Source organism: Syngnathus floridae, unplaced genomic scaffold (genome assembly GCF_059516105.1).
Source record: "Syngnathus floridae isolate MCC-2025c unplaced genomic scaffold, RoL_Sflo_1.0 HiC_scaffold_25, whole genome shotgun sequence".
Classification (NCBI taxonomy): domain Eukaryota; kingdom Metazoa; phylum Chordata; class Actinopteri; order Syngnathiformes; family Syngnathidae; genus Syngnathus; species Syngnathus floridae.
Genome location: NW_028284054.1, coordinates 527,016 through 538,440, shown reverse-complemented (window position 1 = coordinate 538,440; position 11,425 = coordinate 527,016). Strand labels below are relative to the sequence as shown.

The 11,425-nt window shown below is 43.3% G+C and overlaps 1 protein-coding gene across 1 annotated transcript; it reads left to right on the top strand.

The window, feature by feature from the left end:
* Positions 1-355: 355 nt before the first annotated feature.
* LOC148378822 (janus kinase and microtubule-interacting protein 3-like) lies at positions 356-1,532 on the top strand. Its single transcript, XM_088367710.1, has 2 exons — positions 356-791; positions 871-1,532. The coding sequence occupies exons 1-2, from the start codon at positions 579-581 to the stop codon at positions 985-987; spliced, it is 330 nt and encodes a 109-aa protein (XP_088223836.1). The 5' UTR covers positions 356-578; the 3' UTR covers positions 988-1,532.
* Positions 1,533-11,425: the final 9,893 nt, after the last annotated feature.

The following is an 11,425-nucleotide window of genomic DNA, read 5'->3' as shown; positions in this document are numbered from 1 at the left end:
GAAGAAGCTGGACATCCTGGGCTATAACGCCGTAAGTGTATGTCGAACTCCTTATGTTCGCACTCCACGAGACTCGGCGGCTCAAATGTGACTTTTGGAAGGCTTTGCGCTGAAAGAAGCTTGTTGACGCTGTGCCTTTGGGCTCTTGCAGAATCTCACCAACGAGGAGCAGGTGGTCGTGATTCACGCCAGGACCCTTCTCACCCTAGCCGAGAAGGTAACGCGCACGTCCACGCACGCTCTCGCATTCTGCTTATGTGACAGCAGCCTTTCCTCAGTGGTTAGAATACATCAAAGTGACCAAGTCAGCACTTCAACAGAAGATGTTGGACATTGAAAGTGAGAAGGTAGACAGACACGCGACATCAGCCAAGGGGAACTCCGGCAATGTGCCCCAACAATTCTGACCTTGAGCTGTGCTAGGATATGTTCTGCAAGCAGAAGGGCTACCTGGATGAAGAGTTGGACTTCAGGAAGTGTTCCATGGACCAGGCTCATAAGGTAAGCCGCCCTCAAATCTCCCGCCGGACCACTGATGGACGAGGATTGCGGCCCAGAGGATCCTGGAGCTAGAGGCCATGTTGTACGAGGCGCTACCGCAGCGGGACTGCCCCGCCACGGACGGCGAAAAAGCCAGCCACGCTGGCGTGAATGACGTGCTGACGGCGGATCAGAGAGAAGAGCTTAGGAGCGCCGTGGACCAATGGAAGCGAGCCCTGATGTGCGAGTTGAGGGAGCGCGACGCTTGCATCCTCCAAGAGAGAATGGATCTGCTGCACAGCGCGCAACAGGTAAGGGCCCAAAGCCAGCCCGGCACTTACTTGCACGCTTACTGGCTTTTGAATGCCACTTTCCATTTGTCCGTCCTAGAGGAACAAAGAGCTGAAAGAATTCATCGAAGCTCAGAAGAGACAAATCAAACAATTGGAGGAGAAGTTTCTGTTTCTCTTTCTATTCTTCTCCTTGGCCTTCATTCTGTGGCCCTAACACCAGCTGGTGAGTGAGCTCCAGCGGCACCGCACTCGACACCTCCGATACACTGCCAGCCGGTCTCAGACGTTGGCAGACGCTCCGATGCCAACGTATACCCCCCGCCACGGTGACAGAGGCACCGCGTCACACCGGCGCTCATCCAATCAGAAGGCAGGAAAAGCAAATTCACATGCAGGGCACTTTTGAACCAGAAGAGAGCGCCACAAAAAACGGTTGTTGCCCCAAACGCGCACTAAAAAGGGTCAGAATAACAAGAGTCCCACTGGCCAGCCGGGGCCACCCGTCCAGCTGTTTCTTCAGGGGGGAAAAAAATTGGAGTCACCGGTGAGTACATTTTGCATTTAGCTCTGCTTTTCTGCTTCTGTCTTCAAGTGTGTGGCATCCTGCGATCAAAGATTCAGCCAACCCCAAAGCGGTTGACCTCAACGTCCCACCACCATGCCTACCAGAGCAGGTGACGTGATGCTTTGGACATCCTTCCGTCTCAGATGCCCAAAAGTACTCTTTGCCACATCTGCGGCAATACGGTGTCTTTTCAAAGGTGCAAATAAATCCAGCGTGGGCGGAACACGCACGTCTTCGGTTTTTCCCGCTTTGTTTGTGTGACAGCTGTTGTGAAAATTTTATACAAATAAAGTTGTATAGTACAGGTTTGGCCAAGCCGCAACTCCCGAACCGCATGCGGCTCTTTTATGTTCATATCAACATTTGTGTGTGTGTGTGTGTGTGTGTGGGGGGGGGGGGGGGGTTGTGCGTGTTGGCTTCACTTGAGTTCAATTTGGTATTTTGGTCAAAAGCGCATGTGGTGAAATTCCACAAAGTAGGATGGGCAAACACATTTCTTTAAACTATGAGTGTCAATTGGGCTCTTGAAATGGCAGGGAAAAGATGCACAGCAAAACGAAAATACGTAGATGAACACAGGACGTTTTAATCAGAGTGGGAAAGTTTCTATTTTTTGTTGAACGTGATGGCAAACCATTCTGCCTGATATGTCAGACCTCAGCGCATTTCAAAGATTCAAATCTTCAGCGCCATGCACTTAAGCTCACTCCATGCTAACATTGATCAGGCGTCGAACCCGCAACATCATGCTTAAGAGGTGGCCATGCTAACCAGTGCGCCATTATGTCAACGCATAATAACTGTAAGTCTACTGATCAAAACAGCGGTTACTACATGACGTCGCTACGTCGTGGTCACGTGACGCAGACAAGACGTCAATGGACGTGGGCAGAGTTAACTTGTTTAAAAGGGAGTGGGCAGAAGAAATATTTAATTTATTTAAATCTATTTTGAGTGCACACCATTATGCCAATGCATAACAACTGTAAATCTACTAAACAAAACAGCGGTTGCTATATCGTCTGCCACGTCGTGGTCACGTGACGCGGACGTGACGTCGACGCCTACTTTACATCCCACCGATCACAGGACCCCTCGGCTGCATAACCGTGCCCCCTTCCCAACCAATCGGATTTGCTATACGCGAAAACGACGCCAATGGAAAGAGCTTCCGCCCAAATTTAAATCCGTGGGCGTGGCTCGCAGCAGGAAGTAGGAAAATGGCGGCGATGTTGACAAAGACACAGCGGATGGTAACATACGACTAACAAGAGAAATATTTTTATTTTCTGCTTGCAACTGGACCGTCCAGAGCGTACACGGTAAGTACAACTCATCGTTTTTAAAAAGAAGTACTTTTGTTGCCCTGAAAAGCGAGTGAGCGTGGCGTTTGTGGGGGACGTCGAATTTCGACGATTCTTTCTGGTCAACGGTTGTAAATGATTGTGTTGATTAAAAAAGAAAACTATGTAACTCTACTTTTAACTGCCGTTTCAGATAGATTTGGAATTGCATCACATCCAATTTTGCCTGGGAACAAACAGATTAAATAAATCTTAGTTTTGAATAAGCCACTCCTTCTCAAACAAGTAAACTCTGCCCATTTTGCGCAGTAGATGTTCTGTTAATATCTAGTATTTATACAAAGTCATAATTTAAATTGCTTTCAACCTTCATTCATCGGTTCAACCAACATTACTCGCTCTTATTACCAACTTGTATTGATTTAACTAAGCGTTTAATACTTCCTATCAGGTCTCAAATCGAGATTTGGCAAAATACAATTTCAGCAAATCCAATTTTGCCAGGGAACAAAAATAGATTAAATAAACTAAATAAGTCCTCTTCCCATTAAATAAATCAGAAAAGTCTGTCTTGTAACCAGTCCTCTTCAAACAAGTAAAGTCTGCCCATTTTGTGCCGTAGATTTTGTGTCTATGCCTAGTATTTAAACAAAATCATAATTTAAACGACTTCTTTCCTTCATTCACTTTGGAAATTTGGAATTGCAGCAAATCGAATTTTGCCAGGGAACAAAAATAGATCAATTAAACTAAATACGTTTTCTTCCCATTAAATGAATTAAAAAAGTCTGTCTCGTAACCAGTCCTTTTCAAACAAGTAAAGTCTGCCCATTTTGTGCCGTCGATTTTGTGTTTATGCCTAGTATTTATACAAAATCATAATTTAAAGGACTTCATTCCTTCATTCACTTTGGAAATTTGGAATTGCAGCACATCAAATTTTGCCTGGGAAGAAAAGTAGATTAAATAAATTTAATAAGTCTTACTACTTCCCATTAAATAAATTAAATACGTCTTACTTGTTTCCACTCCTTTTCAAAACAGTAGTTTAAAACGAGGGCCCTTCACTCAATCTTTAACCTCAACCCCGCACGTTGTGTTGTATCTGTGAATCTTGGTTGTGGCCAAATGATAGTTTTCTTTCATTCGTTTAGGTTCCAAGAAAACTTGATGTAACTCTACTTTTAACTGCCGTTTCAGATAAGCGGGTATTACGTCGCAGTCATGTGCCGCGGATATGACGTAATTGCCCGAACCTCCGCCAAAATTCAAATCTGTTGGCGCGATGGCCGTGAGCCGCTGAGCAGCGACGATTATCAACAGAAATATCTTTATTTTCTGCTTGCAACTGGACCGTCTAGAGCGTACACGGTAAGTAACACTCATTGTGTTTAAGGAGATTTACGTTTGTAATAGCAGAAGTGTAGCCGCGTTGCGTTGTACGTGTGAAAATTGGTCGAGGCGAAATGTTAATGTTTAATTTCATTCCTTTAGGTTCCACGGTGTTTGTTGGCTGCAAGTTTTCCACTGCAAGAAGAGGCTCGTATCATTGACCAGGAGCGAGCTACAATGGTGATTAGCCATAACATTTATGTTAAACACTTCCTATTTCATGTCTAACAGTACTTGATTTAACAAATAACCATAAATAAATACAGTGTGGGCACTGAAGTTAACATATGTGATTATACTGCCTAATCTGTCACAGAGTAGATTGTTGCAAAGTAATATAAGATCCAAAGTTGTAATTCAGAATAGTTTTCAAAAGAAGGCCATTAGAATTATATACAAGTACGATTACCCTTAACATAACAACAAGCTATTAATTAAATCACAAATTCTTCAATTCAAAGATTTGGTAGATTATCAGACAAATAATGTCTAACAGTAATTGATTTAACACATCACGATAAGTAGATTGAGTGTGGGCACTCTCAAGTTAACATATATGATTATACTGCCTAAACTGTTACAGAGTATGTTGTTGCCAAGTAATGTAGAATAGATCCAAAGTAGTAATCCAGAATAGTTTTGAAGAGGCCATTAGAATAATAAACAAATCTGATTACCTTGAACATAATAACAAGCTAAGTGTTTAATATGTCCTATGAAGTCAAAATTGGGCACCATCATGTGGTGAAATTTGGAATTGCATCACATCCAATTTTGCCTGGGAACAAACAGATTAAATAAATCTTAGTTTTGAATAAGCCACTCCTTCTCAAACAAGTAAACTCTGCCCATTTCGCGCAGTAGATGTTCTGTTGATATCTAGTATTTATACAAAGTCATAATTTAAATTGCTTTCAACCTTCATTCATCGGTTCAACCAACATTACTCGCTCTTATTACCAACTTGTATTGATTTAACTAAGCGTTTAATACTTCCTATCAGGTCTCAAGTCAAGATTTGGCAAAATACAATTTCAGCAAATCCAATTTTGCCAGGGAACAAAAATAGATTAAATAAACTAAATAAGTCCTCTTCCCATTAAATAAATCAGAAAAGTCTGTCTTGTAACCAGTCCTCTTCAAACAAGTAAAGTCTGCCCATTTTGTGCCGTAGATTTTGTGTCTATGCCTAGTATTTAAACAAAATCATAATTTAAACGACTTCTTTCCTTCATTCACTTTGGAAATTTGGAATTGCAGCAAATCGAATTTTGCCAGGGAACAAAAATAGATCAATTAAACTAAATAAGTTTTCTTCCCATTAAATGAATTAAAAAAGTCTGTCTTGTAACCAGTCCTTTTCAAACAAGTAAAGTCTGCCCATTTTGTGCCGTCGATTTTGTGTTTATGCCTAGTATTTATACAAAATCATAATTTAAAGGACTTCATTCCTTCATTCACTTTGGAAATTTGGAATTGCAGCACATCAAATTTTGCCTGGGAAGAAAAGTAGATTAAATAAATTTAATAAGTCTTACTACTTCCCATTAAATAAATTAAATACGTCTTACTTGTTTCCACTCCTTTTCAAAACAGTAGTTTAAAACGAGGGCCCTTCACTCAATCTTTAACCTCAACCCCGCACGTTGTGTTGTATCTGTGAATCTTGGTTGTGGCCAAATGATAGTTTTCTTTCATTCGTTTAGGTTCCAAGAAAACTTGATGTAACTCTACATTTAACTGCCGTTTCAGATAAGCGGGTATTACGTCGCAGTCATGTGCCGCGGATATGACGTAATTGCCCGAACCTCCGCCAAAATTCAAATCTGTTGGCGCGATGGCCGTGAGCCGCTGAGCAGCGACGATTATCAACAGAAATATCTTTATTTTCTGCTTGCAACTGGACCGTCTAGAGCGTACACGGTAAGTAACACTCATTGTGTTTAAGGAGATTTACGTTTGTAATAGCAGAAGTGTAGCCGCGTTGCGTTGTACGTGTGAAAATTGGTCGAGGCGAAATGTTAATGTTTAATTTCATTCCTTTAGGTTCCACGGTGTTTGTTGGCTGCAAGTTTTCCACTGCAAGAAGAGGCTCGTATCATTGACCAGGAGCGAGCTACAATGGTGAGTAGCCATAACATTTATGTTAAACACTTCCTATTTCATGTCTAACAGTACTTGATTTAACAAATAACCATAAATAAATACAGTGTGGGCACTGAAGTTAACATATGTGATTATACTGCCTAATCTGTCACAGAGTAGATTGTTGCAAAGTAATATAAGATCCAAAGTTGTAATTCAGAATAGTTTTCAAAAGAAGGCCATTAGAATTATATACAAGTACGATTACCCTTAACATAACAACAAGCTATTAATTAAATCACAAATTCTTCAATTCAAAGATTTGGTAGATTATCAGACAAATAATGTCTAACAGTAATTGATTTAACACATCACGATAAGTAGATTGAGTGTGGGCACTCTCAAGTTAACATATATGATTATACTGCCTAATCTGTTACAGAGTATGTTGTTGCCAAGTAATGTAGAATAGATCCAAAGTAGTAATCCAGAATAGTTTTGAAGAGGCCATTAGAATAATAAACAAATCTGATTACCTTGAACATAATAACAAGCTAAGTGTTTAATATGTCCTATGAAGTCAAAATTGGGCACCATCATGTGGTGAAATTTGGAAATGCATCACATCCAATTTTGCCTGGGAACAAACAGATTAAATAAATCTTAGTTTTGAATAAGCCACTCCTTCTCAAACAAGTAAACTCTGCCCATTTCGCGCAGTAGATGTTCTGTTGATATCTAGTATTTATACAAAGTCATAATTTAAATTGCTTTCAACCTTCATTCATCGGTTCAACCAACATTACTCGCTCTTATTACCAACTTGTATTGATTTAACTAAGCGTTTAATACTTCCTATCAGGTCTCAAGTCAAGATTTGGCAAAATACAATTTCAGCAAATCCAATTTTGCCAGGGAACAAAAATAGATTAAATAAACTAAATAAGTCTTCTTCCCATTAAATAAATCAGAAAAGTCTGTCTTGTAACCAGTCCTCTTCAAACAAGTAAAGTCTGCCCATTTTGTGCCGTAGATTTTGTGTCTATGCCTAGTATTTAAACAAAATCATAATTTAAACGACTTCTTTCCTTCATTCACTTTGGAAATTTGGAATTGCAGCAAATCGAATTTTGCCAGGGAACAAAAATAGATCAATTAAACTAAATAAGTCTTCTTCCCATTAAATAAATTAAAAAAGTCTGTCTTGTAACCAGTCCTTTTCAAACAAGTAAAGTCTGCCCATTTTGTGCCGTCAATTTTGTGTTAATGCCTAGTATTTATACAAAATCATAATTTAAAGGACTTCATTCCTTCATTCACTTTGGAAATTTGGAATTGCAGCACATCAAATTTTGCCTGGGAAGAAAAGTAGATTAAATAAATTTAATAAGTCTTACTAGTTCCCATTAAATAAATTAAATACGTCTTACTTGTTCCCACTCCTTTTCAAAAAAGTAGTTTAAAACGAGGTCCCTTCACTCAACCTTTAACCCTATTTATTCACCTTCTAGGCTAAGTGTTAAAGGCTAAGTGTTAGAGGCTAAAAGCCAGAGGCTAGGCGCCAGAGGCGAGTTTTTGTGGGCTGAAGTTTTAGTGGGGTTAGTGTGAATACAATCCAAAAGAATACAACAGAATACAATACAATAGAATATAATACATAGATTAAATTCAATAGCTCTTACTACTTCCCATTAAATAAATTAAATACGTCTTACTTGTTCCCAATCCTTTTCAAAAAAGTAGTTTAAAACGAGGGCCCTTCACTCAACCTTTAACCTCAACCCCGCACGTCACATTGTGTTGTATCTGTGAATGTCTGTTGTGGCCAAATGATAGTTTTCTTTCATTCGTTTAGGTTCCACGGTGTTTGTTGGCTATGTTTTCCACTGTCAGAAGGATGAAAATACAAAGTACAACGCTTGGACGTGGGCGAAGACGTCACCGGTGAGTCCTTCCTTCCTATTTATTTACCTTCTAGGTGCTAAAGGCTAAGTGTTAGAGGCTAAGTGTTAGAGGCTAAGTGTTAAAGGCAACACAATACGAACAACACAACACAATACGAACAACTCAACACAATATGAACAACACAATATGAAACACACAACACAATACGAACAACACAACACAATACGAACAACACAACACAATACGAACAACACAACACATTACGAACAACACAACACAATACGAAAAACACAACGATACTGCACTGAACAACACGATACCGCAATGAACAACACGATACCGCACTAAACAACACGATACCGCACTGAACAACACCATGCCGCACTGAACACCATGCCACACTGAACAACACCATGCCGCACTGAACAACATTATGCCGCACTGAACAACACCATGCCGCACTGAACAACACCATCCCGCACTGAACAACACCATGCCGCACTGAACAACACCATTCCGCACTGAACAACACCATGCCGCACTGAACAACATTATGCCGCACTGAACAACACCATGCCGCACTGAACAACACCATGCCGCACTGAACAACATTATGCCGCACTGAACAACACCATGCCGCACTGAACAACACCATCCCGCACTGAACAACACCATGCCGCATTGAACAACACCATGCCGCACTGAACAACACCATCCTGCACTGAACAACACCATGCCGCATTGAACAACACCATGCCGCACTGAACAACACCATCCTGCACTGAACAACACCATGCCGCACTGAACAACACCATGCCGCACTGAACAACACCATGCCGCACTGAACAACATTATGCCGCACTGAACAACACCATGCCGCACTGAACAACACCATGCCGCACTGAACAACACCATGCCGCATTGAACAACACCATGCCGCATTGAACAACACCATGCCGCACTGAACAACACCATCCTGCACTGAACAACACCATGCCGCATTGAACAACACCATGCCGCACTGAACAACACCATCCTGCACTGAACAACACCATCCCGCACTGAACAACACCATCCCGCATTGAACAACACCATCCTGCACTGAACAACACCATGCCGCACTGAACAACACCATGCCGCACTGAACAACACCATTCCGCACTGAACAACACCATGCCGCACTGAACAACACCATCCTGCACTGAACAACACCATCCCGCACTGAACAACACCATGCCGCATTGAACAACACCATGCCGCACTGAACAACACCATCCTGCACTGAACAACACCATGCCGCACTGAACAACATCATGCCGCACTGAACAACACCATGCCGCACTGAACAACACCATGCCGCACTGAACAACATTATGCCGCACTGAACAACATTATGTCGCACTGAACAACACCATGCCGCACTGAACAACACCATGCTGCACTGAACAACATTATGCCGCACTGAACAACACCATGCCGCACTGAACAACACCATCCCGCACTGAACAACACCATGCCGCATTGAACAACACCATGCCGCACTGAACAACACCATGCTGCACTGAACAACATTATGCTGCACTGAACAACACGATCCTGCATTGAACAACACCATGCCGCACTAAACAACATCATCCTGCACTGAACAACACCATGCCGCACTGAACAACACCATGCCGCACTGAACAACACCATGCCACAATGAACAACACCATCCAGCACTGAACAACACCATGCCGCATTGAACAACACCATGCCGCACTGAACAACACCATCCTGCACTGAACAACACCACCCCGCACTGAACAACACGATCCCGCATTGAACAACACCATGCCGCATTGAACAACACCATGCCGCATTGAACAACACCATGCCGCACTGAACAACACCATGCCGCAATGAACAACACCATCCCGCACTGAACAACACCATGCCGCACGGAACAACACCATGCCGCACTGAACAACACCATCCCGCACTGAACAACACCATGCCGCATTGAACAACACCATGCCGCACTGAACAACCCCATCCTGCACTGAACAACACCTACCCGCACTGAACAACACCATGCCGCACTGAACAACATTATGCCGCACTGAACAACACCATGCCGCACTGAACAACACCATGCCGCACTGAACAACACCATGCCGCACTGAACAACACCATGCCGCAATGAACAACACCATCCCGCACTGAACAACACCATGCCGCATTGAACAACACCATGCCGCACTGAACAACACCATCCTGCACTGAACAACACCACCCCGCACTGTACAACACCATCCCGCATTGAACAACACCATCCCGCACTGAACACCATGCCGCACTGAACAACACCATGCCGCACTGAACAACACCATGCCGCACTGAACAACACCATGCCGCACTGAACAACACCATGCCGCACTGAACAACACCATGCCACAATGAACAACACCATCCAGCACTGAACAACACCATGCCGCATTGAACAACACCATGCCGCACTGAACAACACCATCCTGCACTGAACAACACCACCCCGCACTGAACAACACGATCCCGCATTGAACAACACCATGCCGCATTGAACAACACCATGCCGCACTGAACAACACCATGCCGCACTGAACAACACCATGCTGCACTGAACAACACTATGCTGCACTGAACAACACCATGCCGCACTGAACAACACCATCCTGCACTGAACAACACCTACCCGCACTGAACAACACCATGCCGCACTGAACAACATTATGCCGCACTGAACAACACCATGCCGCACTGAACAACACCATGCCGCACTGAACAACACCATGCCGCACTGAACAACACCATGCCGCAATGAACAACACCATCCCGCACTGAACAACACCATGCCGCATTGAACAACACCATGCCGCACTGAACAACACCATCCTGCACTGAACAACACCACCCCGCACTGTACAACACGATCCCGCATTGAACAACACCATCCCGCACTGAACAACACCATGCCGCACTGAACAACACCATTCCGCACTGAACAACACCATGCCGCACTGAACAACACCATGCCGCACTGAACAACACCATGCCGCACTGAACAACACCATGCCGCACTGAACAACATTGTGCCGCACTGAACAACACCATGCCGCACTGAACAACACCATCCCGCACTGAACAACACCATGCCGCATTGAACAACACCATGCCGCACTGAGCAACACCATCCTGCACTGAACAACACCATCCCGCACTGAACAACACCATGCCGCACTGAACAACATTATGGCGCACTGAACAACATTATGCCGCACTGAACAACACCATGCCGCACTGAACAACACCATGCCGCACTGAACAACACCATGCCGCACTGAACAACATTATGCCGCACTGAACAACATTATGCCGCACTG

What these genes read in the sequence shown, in the direction of transcription:
- LOC148378822 (XM_088367710.1), top strand. Translation starts at nt 579, where the DNA reads ATGTTGTACGAGGCGCTACCGCAGCGGGACTGCCCCGCCACGGACGGC. An exon ending in TGCTGCACAGCGCGCAACAG is followed by an intron (nt 792 to 870) that starts GTAAGGGCCCAA and finishes TGTCCGTCCTAG; the next exon opens with AGGAACAAAGAGCTGAAAGA.